The sequence below is a fragment of the Sipha flava genome, unplaced genomic scaffold (assembly GCF_003268045.1).
Source record: "Sipha flava isolate LNK unplaced genomic scaffold, YSA_version1 65_pilon_pilon, whole genome shotgun sequence".
Taxonomy (NCBI): Eukaryota; Metazoa; Arthropoda; class Insecta; order Hemiptera; family Aphididae; genus Sipha; species Sipha flava.
This window is the reverse complement of record NW_020273605.1, coordinates 39,130-56,170: the sequence shown is the minus strand read 5'-3', so window position 1 is coordinate 56,170 and position 17,041 is coordinate 39,130. Positions and strand designations below refer to the sequence as shown.

General features: G+C 25.2%; 2 protein-coding genes across 6 annotated transcripts; one reads left to right on the top strand and one right to left on the bottom strand.

Moving 5' to 3' along the window:
- Positions 1–1,387: 1,387 nt before the first annotated feature.
- LOC112691703 (eukaryotic translation initiation factor 2D) lies at positions 1,388–5,064 on the bottom strand. Its single transcript, XM_025566069.1, has 6 exons — positions 4,729–5,064; positions 3,665–4,669; positions 3,493–3,582; positions 2,594–2,801; positions 2,122–2,293; positions 1,388–1,631 (listed from the first exon to the last, which is right to left on the bottom strand). Exons 1-6 carry the CDS (start codon positions 4,782–4,784, stop codon positions 1,564–1,566), a joined length of 1,599 nt encoding a protein of 532 aa, XP_025421854.1. The 5' UTR covers positions 4,785–5,064; the 3' UTR covers positions 1,388–1,563.
- Positions 5,065–5,216: 152 nt separating this feature from the next.
- Positions 5,217–16,095, top strand: LOC112691702 (protein abnormal spindle-like). 5 transcript variants are annotated; one of them, XM_025566065.1, is made up of 15 exons: positions 5,219–5,601; positions 6,424–6,606; positions 6,683–6,895; positions 6,971–7,772; positions 7,847–7,960; positions 8,097–8,223; positions 8,355–8,728; positions 8,784–9,004; positions 9,069–9,191; positions 9,251–11,947; positions 12,202–12,444; positions 12,538–12,718; positions 13,140–13,324; positions 13,437–13,574; positions 15,816–16,095. In XM_025566065.1, exons 1-15 carry the CDS (start codon positions 5,587–5,589, stop codon positions 16,029–16,031), a joined length of 5,832 nt encoding a protein of 1,943 aa, XP_025421850.1. In that variant the 5' UTR covers positions 5,219–5,586; the 3' UTR covers positions 16,032–16,095. The 5 variants fall into 5 exon arrangements, with proteins under 5 accessions (XP_025421852.1, XP_025421850.1, XP_025421849.1 ...); XM_025566064.1 differs by having other exon boundaries at positions 5,220–5,601; positions 7,838–7,960; XM_025566068.1 differs by having other exon boundaries at positions 5,221–5,601; positions 12,319–12,444.
- The last annotated feature ends 946 nt before the right edge of the window (positions 16,096–17,041 follow it).

Below are 17,041 nucleotides of genomic sequence, written 5' to 3'. Positions count from 1 at the left end.
ATGTTTGAAAATAATTTAATTATTATTATGAATATTTATTTTGCTCAAGAAACATATATTAATTATTTCTAATTAATATTTACCTGCAGTAAAAAGTTAAACTGTGACTATTATGAGTCACTTTATTTGATCTCTTCTCAATAAATGTCTTATATAAATAACTACTGCAAATTGTATCTAAGAGTAGTAGTGATAATGAAAGTGCTTTGACTAGTAATGATTTAAATAAATTTAATACCTAATTATGAAAGTGTAATCAGTGTTAGATATGACTTGGGTAAACAATTAATGTATCTAGATATAGATAAATAAAAATTTTTTTATCTAGATAAAAATTAGATAAATTTTACATATTATAACAATTTTAACTAAAATTAAAAACAACAAAAGGTTTTTCTTTTAAGAAGTTTTTAATTAATATAAAGGCAACATAATATATAAGCACCTTAGATAAGTATAAAATAATACAACTGATATATAACCAACTCATACTATAAACATTTTTTAGTTTGAAGGGAATACAAATTTTTTTGCAAGAATTGGTTTCAAAATATTACATATTTAAATTACAAAATCCTAAATTTCATCAAGTTTTGAAGTTAAATGGTGTAATACCGCACAAATTATTTGTAACATACTATAATGTTTATTTTTTTTTTTATTCATAAAAATATATATAAATTATTAATCACATGCGAAATTGTATCGCTGTTGATATGAGACCATGAATGACTAAAGACTTTAATATATAGTACAAACATAATAAATAATGTTTGAACAAGTTTCCTTGAACAGTATTTATTATTAAAAAGAGAAGTTAGATATATTTTTAATAAAATTAATTAGTTATTAACAAAAACAATTAAATACAATGAATTTTATCTTCAATATAAAAATAAACAAATAATAAGTACTTTCAAGTTTAACAACACAGAAGATTTTCAAAAGTTGAATCACTGAGACAGTTTCGCCTTGATGGTAAGACTTGAAGAGCACCACTTCACAACCTATGTACTGGTGCTGATGAAGGAAGAGTTGTTTGTACTTTAAAAATATTTTTTCGATAACAACATATTGATTAAATAATTCAAGCTCTATTTTTAATTCAAATACTTCAATGTTTGTGAATTCATTAAATTATCCTGTTTTAAGCTAAAATTATAATCGTATACGAGTACATATATCATACTTACATGGACTTTAAGTACAGACTACGCTTTTAGTGAATAATCTAGATACCAATCATTTTCATCTAGATGAAAATAAGATATCAATTTTTGTTTTTATCTAAATAAAATAAATACACAAAGTTGTTATCTATATGAAGCATCTAGATAAATTTAACTATTTGCACAACACTGAGGGTAATATAAACAGAAACGGTAAGTCCTTGTAATAAGTAATATATATTACAACTTATTTTCCACTTTTTAAAAAATATTTTGTCAAAAACTCCTAAATATAGATTCTATTTGAAGGATGAAAATAACTAATATATCATAAAAACATTTAAAATTTTTAATTAAATAAATTATGTTAACAATAAGATTTCTAAAAAACAAATTATTTTTTTGGTTTCTTTAAATAATTTTCATGTCCTCTAATGAATTTAACAGGAATTTTATATTGATCTGAAAAAGAAAATTAAGTATTAAATCCAAATTTAAACAACTTATATTTTGTAAAATAAGTAATTTGTTTGATAAATGATTTTATACGTTTGACAAGGATATATTTTACAAATTTTATAAATTAATTAACTTGTTTCATATTAAGATGTTTTTAAAATAATAAAATTAATTTATATGTATAATTCATAAATATCATTAAATTATAAATTTTTTTATTTTCATTATTATTAAAGTTTGTATAAAGTATTAACATTCAAAAAGATTGATGACCTTATTTTGAAACATGTTAATTAAAAAAACTATTTTAAGTTTCATAAAAGCTTAATAAATAATAATTAGTAGTTAAAAAGTTTTTTTTTAATTTGTACTTTTTTTATCATATAATTCATATCAAAATCACAATTCATTTAAGAAAAATGTTGATGTTAAATTACATATTCTTAATATTAAAATCTTTAAATAATAAGTAATTCTGTTATTAAATACTTGCCTGTTAATAATTTGTAAACAAAAAGAATTTGAGAACCCTGAATTTGAACTTGTCTATTTTGTGCACTTGGAATATCATTGATAGTTGTACTAGCAGCCACACCATGTTGACATTCTTTACTGAATTTTATAACATCAATACCATATAACTCTAAATTATTGACTAAAGTTACCTGTAATATTGATAAAAAACAGTTTAATGGTGATATGAAAAATTATGTTTGATATTAATAAATAATTTAAACATATAGTTATACAATATTATATATAGTGCAGGTATTTATAAATTCAAAAATAATAAAATAAATATGAAAAATAGTTTGTTGATATGTATGTATATACTCAGTAAGTTGATATTAAGTTATACAGTAATATTTTAGGTACTAAATAAAAATAATAAAATATTTTTTTAAGAAGTGGTTTTCCAATACTAATTTTTAGTATTTAATAGAATGATAAATGAATAAATGTACCTTTTTATTTCCACTTCTGTTATTGACAGTCATTTCAATATTATTAATTTTTTTCTTTAAGTTCTTCTTTGTTTCAGTATTAAGGACAGCAATTTCAGTTCTATGCATTAATTTGGTTATTTCTTCAATTAATTCTTTAAAAGATATTGATGATTTGTCTTTTCTTTGAGATAGAATTTTTTTTAAGACATCATTTGTATTTACCATACTAAAAAAATATTTGAAATTAAATATGAATTCAACATATTAAAAGTTTAAACAATTATTTTTCATTTAGAACATATAGAATATTGCTAAATACAAAAATTAAAATTTGACGAAAATATTATATTTTTAATAAATCCTATTTTTCTTTAAATCAATCTAACATCAGTACTTGTAAATATAGTGAAGTTTAAAACATTACACAAAATTTATCAAATATTTAATGCACAAATGTATTTTTTGCACTTTTGTTCTACCCAGTTAAAAATAATAAACATTTTATAGTGGTAAAACAACATAAATTCATAGTTAGTAAATACTTCATAATTCAAAAATTATGATTATTTTTATTAATTAATTTATACACTATATGTGGATTTTTGTTATGAAAATTGGTCTATTATATAAATTAAAAAAATATAAACATATAATTAAATACATGAATATATCTAATAATAACGATTTAATGTAAACTGATTTTTTCCTAGTCTTATAAATTAGATTAAGTATGTAGAATATTAAAAAAAATTGAAGAATATATTATTAAGAATGAAAACCTTATTATGTTTCATTTTAAATTTATCAAAATTTTAAATCATGTTTATAATTTATAGATAAAAAACTAAAAATTAATATGGTTCAGTTGTATAAAATACAGTTTTACTTAGATAGCCAAAAATTATAAAAATACGTACGAAGGATTTGTGCTATCTTGCAACTCATGTTTTTTTATGTATTCTGTAACATATCTTCGAATAGATGATACTGATAGTTCATCTCCTTTACTATAACATAACAAAAAGTATATAAATAATTAAAACACAACAAAAAACGTTTAATCAACAACTAAAAAGTAAATAATTTTACCGACAAAGAAATTCTGAAAATATGGGATGTAATCCTGGTGTTACTACATAGATTTCTTTTACTGGAGGTGAAAACTGATCAACATTTTCTTTTTCTGTATTATCTTCAAGGTTTGCATCTTGAAACCTACTATTAGTATGAATAATACGAACTATTTCAGCAATGCCATTACTACCAATATTAAATTTTATTATACCTTCTTTATCCAATAATTGTAAAAAAGTAGATAACTTTTTGAAACTGGTTTTTTTTATATCTAATTCTATTCCTTCTGGACAAAATGACATAACATACTTCTTATAAAACGTACTAGCTAAAATTGGCAACATTTCTTTTGTAATAGAATGTTTCAATGCTTTTAATGAACAAGTCATAAATAATTCATCCATTTTTTCAACAATAGTTTGATTATCTTCAGATTGAATTTGTAGACCATTATTTATTTCAGGAGCATTGACAAATTCACGTTCCATACTTGAAATTACATCAGGTATTATTTGCAATATATGAGATTTATAAAGTTCGTCGCCATAATAATGCATTACTTTCAAACATTTATTTCGGTTTGGCTCTTGTTCTTTTATTGAATTACCATCCATAATTAAGTTTCCTATACCAAGAATTTTTTGACAAGAGTTTGTGCACAAACTTACACACTGATCAACAGGTAATGATGTTAGGACATGATCATTATTTATCTCATGAGTTATAGAATTTAAGTCTTTTACTGTTAAGTCTGTTGATGTTTTAAGTTTGGAATATAAATTATTGTCTGATTTCAACCGAGGAAGAATTTGAGGAAATGTCCAAATCATAAACAGCGTTGGATAATATTTTCCTTTAAATTCAAAAACTATTGCGACATCTTGTGCACAGAATATTTTTACTATGTCATTAGAAATCGTTATTGCTTTCAACAGTGTTAATTGTTTATGGTTTAAAAATTCATCCAAAGCTTCATTGGATAAATTAAAGCATTTGCAGACAGTAGATTTCAGCTTCTTTCTAAAACATAAGGAGTGAATTAACAGAAATCCTAGTAACACCCAACGGTTAACACTTACTGTTCGGCGCCTTTTAGTGGAGTACTTGATTTAACACGGAATTCGTTTTTAAACATTATAAATGATGGATTTGACGTACAATCAGTGCGAGGAAGAATATGTAATTTATAAAATTCAAGCAATATCCTTAATTGTTGTATTTACTGTGCTCGTCGTGAGCTAATAAAATAAGCGTAATCGACACAAACAAAAAACAACCAACGCTTCAGAAATAGAAGACAAAATATGGTAATAATAATTTTTTGAATGATCACGACGGGATTTTAAAAATCAATTGGCAATAATTGCTTGCAAGATTAAATCGTGTTTGATGTGAATAGGTGATATGAGTATAATCTCGTCGTCGCATTTATCAAATTGTGGGGACAATCTTAGACAACACAGTCGTAATGTGATAACCGCGATCCGTTGTTCTAACGTGTTTGTTGGTCACACTGGAAGCCACCTTCTCTCCCACCGACCATTCGATCACTTGATGGATGGAGTGTTGGTGAGCGAGGAACAGATGATATCTGTGATTCGTTGGTTTACTGACAACAACGGCAATATTTTTAACGGTTTTTTTCAGAATCGTCAGTCCGATTTTTTCCGTGGTTCGAAGTACGTTTCGAATGTTTATTTTTTCGTTTCTTCTCGTTTACGACCTCATGCGTTCGTAACCTCCATAACATATCATCTTAGATTGATACAGATACGTAAATATTTCGTATGTCAAGTTGTTTTCGTGCTATCGTCCAATGCAGTTCATGCACGTCCGGTCCGTGCTCGTTGGTCTCTGAGTTGCCCTGAAGCCAGAACTAGAACTGCGTCTTCCGGATCGTTTTCCCTCATATCAACGATCGTCAGTCACTTGTCACGATGTCTAAGTTCGTCGTGAGTATTGCGTTTATTTGTATTATTGATGCAGCGGAAACAGCATTTATGTAGTAATGTTACTCTCTTTCCCTCTGTTAGGACTGTTATGTTGATAATAATTTCGGGCTGCAACTATTTAGAGTCAACTATTTTCTTTATTGCATTTTCTCTGAACAGTAATTACTTTTAAATCCACATTATTTCTATTATACTTTTAACTATAAAATTTACTTATTTCTAAAAATATTTTTTGTTATGTTATTTATATGCATTTAGCATATGTTATAAATAAATCCCTAGGACCTAAAAGTATTATTATAATGAATATTTTACTCTGAATTATTTTCATTTATGTAATACCCATATTAATTAATGGAAATGATTTATAATATTTAATTGTTTAAATTATTATTCTACAATAAGAACATTACAGTTGAAATAACTAAAAATTCATTCTTTTGGTTTTAAATTTTAGAGTGTAGAAAAAGTGTAATATAATGAATCTTTTAATGAATTTTTCAAATGAAAATTTAGTTTTATCTGTATTTATTAAATGTTATTTTTATGCACTATTTGAAATAGTATAAAGTACTTTTTGAAACAGTATAAACAATTAGCTATTTTAGTTTTGCCTTATAAGAATATATTATTTTTCAATATGATAACTCAAATGTAAGTCGAGAGATACATTTTCTATGTTGAACTCAAACTAATTAAATTAATTATGCTTTGTTAATATCACTATTTTATGATATTTAAGAACTTTTAATTTTCTTAATTTAAATTTTTAATATAAAGTGGTAAATATAATTGTTTTATAATATATTTAAATGCTTTTAGGTTGAATTTTCTCCCCCAGTTAAAATTAAATCAAATGATGACGATATAAATACAGTATTCAGCTATAATATGATATTAGCACCATTCCAAAAGCAGACTCAAATAGAATTTGCCAATGTTAAAATTAAAGAAGAAGCTGTTAGATTTCTAACAGTCATTAACCCACTTGATAAACCAAGACAGGTTAATAATTTATATTATCTTTTTTCTTTTTTTTTTTTATTATGTTATTTAAAATCCATCAATTGTATTATTTTAGTTTGCTTTACCTCATTTAAGTGATGGTATACGTTTTAATATTTATGATTTTACTCTACAACCACATTCACAACATGAACTATCAATCACTTGGCAGCCATTAGTATATGGAAATATGCGTAAAACAATTAAATTGGAACAAAAGGATAGCAACATAAAATATGATTTTGTTATTATGGGAAATTGCATTGATACATTAAATAAAAAATTAAAGGTAATTTTCTTGCAGTATAGCTACTTTGTATGTCGTAATTAATATCAAAATATAATACTTATTAATATGTTTTAGGGCGCTTCTATAACATATTCCAAGTCAAAAAACTCAAACTTAATAAGAAAACAATTAAATTGTGGTCAGAAAAAAATTACTTTGAATAAAACTAAAGTTACAAATTATAAATCAGAAAGAATTATCTTAGGAAAAAATGATAAAAAAAAATCTAAGCTTCACTGTCCAGAATCGTCCATTGATCAAGAGATTAGACGAGAAACCTTTTTAATTAACGATAAGGAAAATTATGCTGAATTGGCGAATAAAATTTTTGATGAAGACATTTGTTCTAACATAATAGAACATAATTTTAAGTATTCAAATAAAAAATTTCAAGATCATGATATCAATAATCACTTTGAAGTTCATAATCTAAATATGAACCGTAGTATAATGAGTAATGATTCATTAGACGGATCACTGCAGATTATAGATAGCAACAAGTCTCCATTTAATGACTTTTATTTAACACCATTAAAAAATACTAAAAATTTGCTTTCTCCATTTAGTACTACTAAAAAATGTAAAAAAAATGACAATAATTTAGCTTTTGCTTCATTTAGTCCATCGCCATTTAAGCCAATCGAAGCATCTACTGGAGCTAAAACTTTTACTCCTGATGAAAGAAAACCCAAAAGAATCTCAGTAAATCTTTGTAATAAATTTGAAGATCCACTCAAAAATGATACAAATAAAGATGGTGTAACGTTTATTAAAGATGTCAATCCTGGATCGGTTATAACACCTATAAATATTGAACAAAATTTTAACTTAAAACAACAAGAATGGTCAACTGGACATACAACTCTTCATCATTCAAGTATAAACACACAATAGTTCTATAAAATATTTAATAGTACATTGTATAGTTTTATTATTTTTTAGTAATTTCAGGAATCACACCAAGCAGTAAAAAATCTAAGAGACCTTCATTTGTTATTAAAAATTCTCCTTATTACAAATGTAGCCCAAAATCTTTAATTTTAAAGAATAAATTGAAACAACATAGTAAGTAAATCTAATTTATTTATTTAATTCAAAGTATACTTACATTAATTTCAATGTATAAATTTCTCAAATTATTTTTTATAAAATAGTAAATTAAAAAAACAATTAATTTTACTTATTCAATTATCTTTTTAAGGTTTTCTTAGTCCACGAACAAAGCGATTAAGAACTCCAAAACTAGATAAGTGTGACCAGTACCTTAAATGCTTAGCTAATCCAGAACTTGTGTATTTTAATAATGCTGAGGATCCATTTTTAAAAATGTATGCAAAAATCTTACCTTATTTTCAATTGAATGTAAACATTTAACAATTTGTTTCATTTTATTAAATTTAATTGAACATTAAAACAAAAACTGTTTTTATTCTCATAGTAAAAGATAATTATATTTTAGGTCTCAATATTATGAAACTGAGTGGCTTGACAGACAAGAGTCTGATATGATTCGATGGTTAAATGCATTACTTATGCCTACTGATAAATTAGCTGATGAAGAACAATCAGATGACCTAGAACAAGCAGCTGAAGCTTGGGTCGAAGCATCTCAGACAAACCATAGAAATAAGCCTCTGCAACTTGCTACTCAAAAAGATTTATTTGTGGCACAAATATATAGACAATCACCACAACAATGGAGTGCATTACGCAAAGCAACATCTAATCTTATTACATCTACAAATGTGGCAACCGTTTTATCAAAATTGACTGTATCAATTGAAAAAGATCTCATTACAGTTCGTGATGATCGACAAATACATTTAGATTTAAGTAAGCTTTTTAAGCTAAATTTGTCAGAAATAATATTAATAAATTATTTATTTAGATTTAAAGAAAAAAATTACTGATCTGTTGAAATGTTATAACCCACTTTGGTTACGAATTGGACTAGAAGCTATATACGGACAAGTTGTACTTACAAAACCCGGTTCAAATGACTTAGATGGTATTGGTTGGTTTATACGTAAACATTTGTTTAATAATGATTTTGTTAAACAAAAATTTACCAAAACAAATGTACTTCAAGTGAATTTTCCTTCATATAATGTAAGTAAAAATAGTTATAGTAGACGGATAAACCTTTATTTATATTAATTTTATGTTTTTATAGATAGCCATGAAAAAATTTATTTTAAGAAAAATACTAATGCTTATATATTTTTTGGATCGTGCAAAAGAACAACATCTGATTAGACATAATCCATGCCTATTCAAAATTGATTCACCTTATAAAGTAATTTATTTATATATTATGTATAAAGTTCTGTTGTAAAACATAGTTTTATTTTACAGAGTAGCTATGACTTTCTAATGGGATTTTGTGCTGACATGGTGACTGCACACGGAGACATAATTCGGCGTTTGCGTAATATTGACTATAACTTGACTCATAAACAAACACATTTGGATGAAGTAAATTATGCTGTCAAATCATTAAATGATTTGAGAGATGGTACCAGAATCACTAGAGTTGTTGAAATTTTATTTAAAGGTGAACAGCTATCACAAAAACTGAGACTTCCTGCCATTTCAAAATTGCAGAAAATACATAACGTGAATTTGGCTTTAACCAGAATATCTGAACATATCAATATTGAAGGCAATATAAACACTCGTGATATTGTAAATGGTCATAGAGAAAAAATTTTGTCATTATTTTGGCAAATTATTTATAAGTATCTAACTCCTCGGTACAACAATGCAGCCTTAAAGATTCAACATTGGTGGCGAAATAATAGTCTTAAATTAGTAATATTAAAAAGAATTAGAACCAAACAAAGTTTCAAACGTAATTTAGCTGCTATTAAAATACAGGCATGTGTTCGTGGTTATTTGACCAGAAAATACTGGCCAGGTATACAAGCAGATTTGAATGAAAACCGTCAGAAATTACATTTGGCTTCAACAAAAATTAAACGATATCTTCAAAATAAACTAAAATTATTAACTGAAGAACGAAAGCGATTTATAATTTTGAAAAGAACGACTTTATTTGTTCAAAGAAAATTCAGATTAAAAATTGCAATGAAAAAAGAACGACAACAATTTTTGCTAGTCAAGCAGTCTATTTTATTGATTCAAAAAGTGTATCGTGGTTTTATTATAAGAAAGAATTGGCCACTTATTAAAAAGCTTCTTATAGATGATAAGATAAAGCGAATAAATGCCATCAACATTATTAAACGCTCATTGAGAAAAAACCTGCCACCCACAGAAGATGAATTATTTTATAAAAAATTAATATTCATGACTTTGAAAATTCAAAGAAAATTTAGGGCAAATATTTTGATGAAAAATCAGATGAAAGATTTTTTGATTTTAAAGAAAAATGCAATTGTGTTACAAAGAAGATTCAGAGCCAAACAAGCTATGATAGATCAGAAAAAATACTACTTAAAACTTAAAATATGTACACTTAAGCTACAAGCTGTAATAAGAGGTTTCATTGTACGGAAACATTGGCCTACATTATATAGTAAACTGCAGAAAAACAAAATGAATTTAATTACCTCTAGTAACATTATTAAACGAGCCTTGAGAAGGAATCTTCCAGTTACAGAAGACCGCATTCAATTTCTCAGACTAAAAAGTTCTGCCATTGTTTTGCAAAACAGATTCCGTGCTAAGCAAGAAATGAAGAAGCAAAGAAAACTTTACCTATTACTGAAAACTGTTACAATTAAATTACAAAGTATTGTTAGAGGTTATCTTCTGAGAAAACAATGGCCAGAGTTACGAAATAAATTACAAAAGAATAGAACTCATTTAATTGACTGCAGCAACATTATTAAAAAATGCCTAAGAAAAAATTTACCTGTTTCAGTAGAAAGGATGGAGTTTATTCAAGTTAAATCGGCTGCGATAGTATTTCAGAGAAGATTTCGGGCTATAAAAATGATGAAAGAAGATAGAGAAAAATACATCAAAATGAAAGCTAATACAATCAAACTTCAAAGTATAGTTAGAGGGTACATAATTCGAAAACAATGGCCTGAATTACGCATAAAATTACAAGCGAATAAAAATTATTTAATAAATTGTAGTAATATCATAAAAAGAACACTGCGAAAAAATATTCCAGTAACAGAAGACCAAATAAAATTCATCAGATTAAAAAAATCTACCATATTTATACAAAGAAAATTTCGTGCCACTAAACAAATGCAAAAACTGAGAAAACAATATCTTCAAATTAAAATAATGACCCTGAGATTGCAAAGTGTAGCCAGAGGATATATTTTTAGAAAACAATGGATATCTTTAAAAAATGAACTGATGGCCAATCGGCAACATTTAATTAATTGTAGCAATATAATTAAAAGGGTGATGAGAAAAAATCTCCCAACTACTGAAAGTCGTTTAAGATTCCTTGAATTAAGAAGAGCTGTAATTACTGTCCAAACCAAATTCCGAGTTAATAAACAAGTAAAGAATTATCGCACCTTGCGTAATAATGTTATTTTAATTCAACGAAAATTCCGTGCCAACATGGCTATGAAACAACAAAAGCAAATTTATGAAAACAAAAAAAAAATTACTATTAGATTACAAGCCTACTTTAGAGGATACTTGGTACGCAAAAAATGGCCAGAAACCAAATGTGTGTTAAAAGCCTACCAAAATAAATTAATAACATCTAGTAATATAATTAAAAAATTTTTGAGACAATCTTTGCCACCCACTAAGGAACGCTTAAGATTTTTGAAATTGAGACAGTCTGTAATTAAAGTACAATCAAGATATCGAGCTATTGTTGCAATGAAATTAGCTGAAAGAGAATATTTACTTCAAAAAGAAAGCGTAATCACATTACAAAGATATTACAGAGCGTACAAGGCTATGGTGAAACAAAGACGCCAATATGAGCATCTCAAAAAGTCTTCAGTTTTGCTACAGTCCTATGTTCGGAGATATTTAGCACTCAAACATTGGCCTCAGCTGAAAAATAGTTTGGAAACTCGCCGAAAACGTTCAATGGAAGCTCTTGAGGTATGTAATTTAGTTAAATTATTTAAAACATTTTATTTCTGTAAAATGGCAACTCACATGACAACTATCTCAAGGTACTTTGAACGCACGTTTTCTTATGCTTATTTAAAAAAATCTTCAGCTTACTTGTGATTTGGACATATTTTCATATTTTATTATCTACCATTTTGATAAATCTAAAGTAACTTACCTTATTGCTTGATTGCAAAAATTTTCGGAAACGTCATATTTTTTAAAGATTTGAATACACACAGTGTAAACAGTTGTTAGCTGGTCATGCGTTGCTCTTTGAAATAAATGTGGAAATGCGAGCTGCTGTTAAGTTGCAAAGTTGGACCAGAAACGTGATGTTGAACCGTAAACTTTTACAGAAGCAGAATATGGCTGCATTAAAAATTCAAGCAGCTGTCAGAGGATATTTTGTAAGAAAGAAATTACCTCTGATCAAGTATGAATTACAAATAATTAAACTTGTGCGAGCAGCTACATTGATACAGGTAATTATGAATCATAAAAAAACATACTTTAATTTTTTAGCGAATTATGGATTTAATTCATAAATAACACTAATCAATTGAAATGTTTTATAGGCCCTATGGAGAGGCTATAGTGTAAGAAAAAAATATCAGTGCAGACGAGAAACAATTCGAGTACCCAAAAAGGGTGCTCTTACATTGGGAAAGAGACATAATGACGCTGTTGATGTTTTAAACCGACAAAAGAAAAACGAATATTCTTATCGAGAATTAACTACAGTATTTTGGAATTTAGGTAGTGTTATATGAATATTATTTATTGAAAAAATTATTTAGATTACCATTATTATTATATTAGTATTTAACTATATTTTGAATTTTATTATAATACAAAAATAAAAATAAATTATGAACAAACATTAGTAAATTGGTAAACGTGTTAAAATTAATACAATATTTTATCACATTGTTAATAAATGGGTTTATAAAAAAAAGGATAAATATCTTTTATGTTTGATTTATGAAAAAAATTACATATTACAGAAGAATTTCATTCAAATGTCATAATATAAAATATATATGTTTTGAAATAAAATGATTTTACAGTACAAACTAACAAAAACCATGTTTAATTCAAGATAATTAATTCTTGAAAATAATATTTCTTTAACCTATTGTACACAAATATTTATTAAGTGCAATATTTTATTTTTTAGAAATCTGTACATCACTATCAAAAGAATTGTGTTTAAAAACTGCTGAAGGTATCATAGTGGACATCATTTTTCACTTTTTGCAGTATTCTAATCAGTCACAACCTAGTATTGAGGCCAGAGAACCTGCAATTCGTGTTCTTATTAATTTACTAAGATACAAAGAAACTTCATGGCATATTTGGGTGGTAAGTACAGGAATTAATAATTATACTTATTACAATTATTATATTTGTTAAATTTCAAAATTTTGTATACAAACCATTCTAAAATATATATTTTTGAATTATGTTGTTTCAGAGAACTGTTAATGCTGATATAGTTAAAGATCTTATAAAGATGTTAAAAACATGCTGTGGTAAAATTTGTAGCAATAAATTGTACTGTTCAGTTGCTACATGGCTCTGGATAGCTTTACAAGATCCTAAAAAGAAACTTGTAAGTATTTTTTTAAGATGTATTGCAATCTGTTGTATTTTTCTTGTTGCAAAGGGATTTCATATTTTTGTTATTACAGTGATTTTTGTCATTTATTTGTATTTATATATATATATATATATCACTAGCAATATGGATTATTCAGATATTTTGCAAAATGCCTAGTTATTATACGAATTGCTGACCCATTTTAGACAATGTAAATAAATTATATAATTTTCAATATTATTTTACATTTCACCTAGGTGATTTATAAAATACCCAGGCTTTATGCAAAATGCCAATCTTTTTTTCGACAAAGTACAAAATATTTTATCTTATGTTATATTATATTAAAATTCTTATAATTATTATATACTACTCATATTACAGACAAAATTTAATTTTTATCTATTATTATATTATTACTATTATATAAATATTTTACTTAAACTATTATTTACTTATTGTAACATGTTGTAGAAAAGTGACATTTTTATGTGCATAAAATGCTATTTTTTAGGCAAATACACTTTTATTTTGACACTTGGACTTACAAATACATTTTTAAAACTTTTGGCTAATTCTTGTGAATTGAATTTTTATCAACTCATATTGTTCCTCAAATAAAAAACTAGTATTAGAGATCTAATTTTTAAAAAAAATTGTAGTTTGTTATAAAAATTTGACGTCATATAATTCGTATCCATAGTTTCAACACCATAACCGTACACGAAAATGACGATATTATAATAAAATTAATAGTACGTTCAATATTGTACCTCAGAATTATTATTATAGTAGTAAAAGAATCTTAATCTTTATTGCATTAAATCGTACACGCAAATTTATTATAAATGATAAGTAAAATTATAGGTAAATGGCGATGCCCAATTTTGTTTATTTTCATCATATTGCCTACTCCACGTTTGGCATTATACATAATACCTAGGTAAAGCTTGTATTATGTATATTGCCAAGTGATTTTTGGCATTTTACAAAATACCGGTTTATCCATATGACCAGTAACATATATATATAATTCATTTTTTTTTTTTAATATAACAACTACATTTTGTGTGAATGAGTGTTATGCTGTCCATGAATAAATCATTTAAAAGTTGAAATAAATGTTTCATAAAATTATAGTTTTTATTGTTTTAAGCATTAACTATGGTAAACTATAGTTTTTTGCTTATTTAAGTAATATATATTTGTCAAATTTTTAAAATTTAGAAATTGAATAAATCAAAAACATACTTATAATTCTAACTTAATCATTGACAATTACATTTTGCACTGAAATTGTTTTATATTTTGAATAATATATATGTACTATAAATGTATTTTAAGTATTATGATTTATGAACTTCAATAACCTTATTAATATTTTGTGGCATTGTTACTTAGTAATAATAATTATAAATTACTTTTTGAATAATTTGTTTCCAGCTTTCTAATTCTTTCTTACATTTAGTTATACCATATATTCCATGATAATTAGTTTTAATATTTTATTTACGATATAACGTGAATGTTCATATGATGTTCATTCTTATTAAGATTTATTTAATTTATATATTTATTATATTATATATATACTTTTTATATTAATTTATTAAGATGAAATGTAGAGAAGCGTCGAGTGTTTTATGCAATAAAAAAATCCTAATAAGCTAGAAAGTTAAATTTTACAGGAATATAGTGAGACTCAACTATGCTATATAGTTTAGGTTTGGGCAATTGACAGAAAAATAGAACAGAATATGAATGTTGTGGAAATGAGAATGCTAAGATGGATGAATGGAATAACAAGAAAAGATAGAGTAAGCAACGAATATACAAGAGGTAGTATTGGTGTAGCATCCGTATAGTGGACAAGGTGAAAGAAAATAGACTGAGATGGTTTGGAAATGTGATAAGGTGAGAGGAAACAAAAGCAGTAAGAGCTGTTATAAAAATAATCGTTGGAGGGAGAAAGGAAAACCTAAATAAATGGTTGGATACAATTGAGAATGATATGAGGGTTGTTGTTGTTGATGTGTAAGTAGAGGATGTAGATAATCGAGATGAGCAGAGATTTAGGACAAGGGTAGCTGACCTCAAATAGTTGGGTAAAATGCAAAGAAAAAGAAGAAGAAGAATTCATTTTTAAAGTTGTTCTCATTTTAAATATTTGATAAAAATTGCTTTTAAAAAATATTAAATTACTGTTACTATTTTAGACTCATTTTAATTAAATTTATTTTGTATTTGTTGTAGTATATTAAAAACATTCCAACAGCCACTGTTGACTTGAAAATCATGATGGATACTCTGAGCAAAAAATACAAGACACATAAAGTGGAAAAGAGTAAAATGGTATTGCCTTCAACGCGACCTACTTGGAGTATTGGCTCCAAATGTCAAAAATGTTTTGATTCCGATTTGTATGCTACAGTCCAAATCTGTAAGCTGTTGAACATACCAATTAATTAAAATATTTTCCTTACTGTTTTCTTTTATTATTATGACATATTATTAATTATTTTATCCATTTATATTTCTTTGTCAATATAGTATAATATATAAAAATATAGTATATTTTACTATATTTTAGCAGTAAAATTAACTTTTAATTAATTATATAAGGAACATAGAAAGATTTTTTTTTTAATTTTTAACAATTCTAAATTAAGTGTTTTATTATCATTATTATTACAATTATTACTATTATTATATTTTTATTTTAATAAAATTGTAAATTTTTTTTGCATCAATTGTTGATTTTATTTCAATTTTCATAGTTTCTGTTTTACATTATCTATGTAATATATTACTTTAAACATATAAAAATAATTTATGAAAATCTTAATTTTATGATCAATTATATTGAATAATCTTATACTTAAATAAAAAAAATCCTTACAAATACAAATAAATACGAAATATTAAATTTAAATACACTTAAATACATTTTTTAAACAAATAAATTATGAAATAGGTTATAGAAATCATTATTTTTAATTTACATGCAATACACACTTGTGAATCATTATTAAAAACAGATTTTATCAAACCAAAATTGTTTTAAAAACATAAAATAACCAGAAAATATATTTCCTTAAATGTAATATAACACAAAATACTAATTTAAACCAATATACTGTAATACAATTCAATTTATGCGCTGTTAAGAAACTAATATGTATTTAAAAAAAAAATCATAGTAATAAGTTCACGATATGAACAATTTCTTAATTATATTTCAAATTACTTTTTGAAATTATAAAATATGGCCAGATGTTAACTATTCCAATCTGTTTAATATTAATAATAATATTTCATCTTTCTATCATACCAAGTTAAAATATAAAACCATAATATAGTTTAGTGGTGAATAAAAAACTAACTTAAACTTTAATTACTTAAATTTTCTATTTTGACTGTTGAAAGTTATAATAAGTTGTATATAAAAAACACTTATAGAAAGTAATACTCATAATATG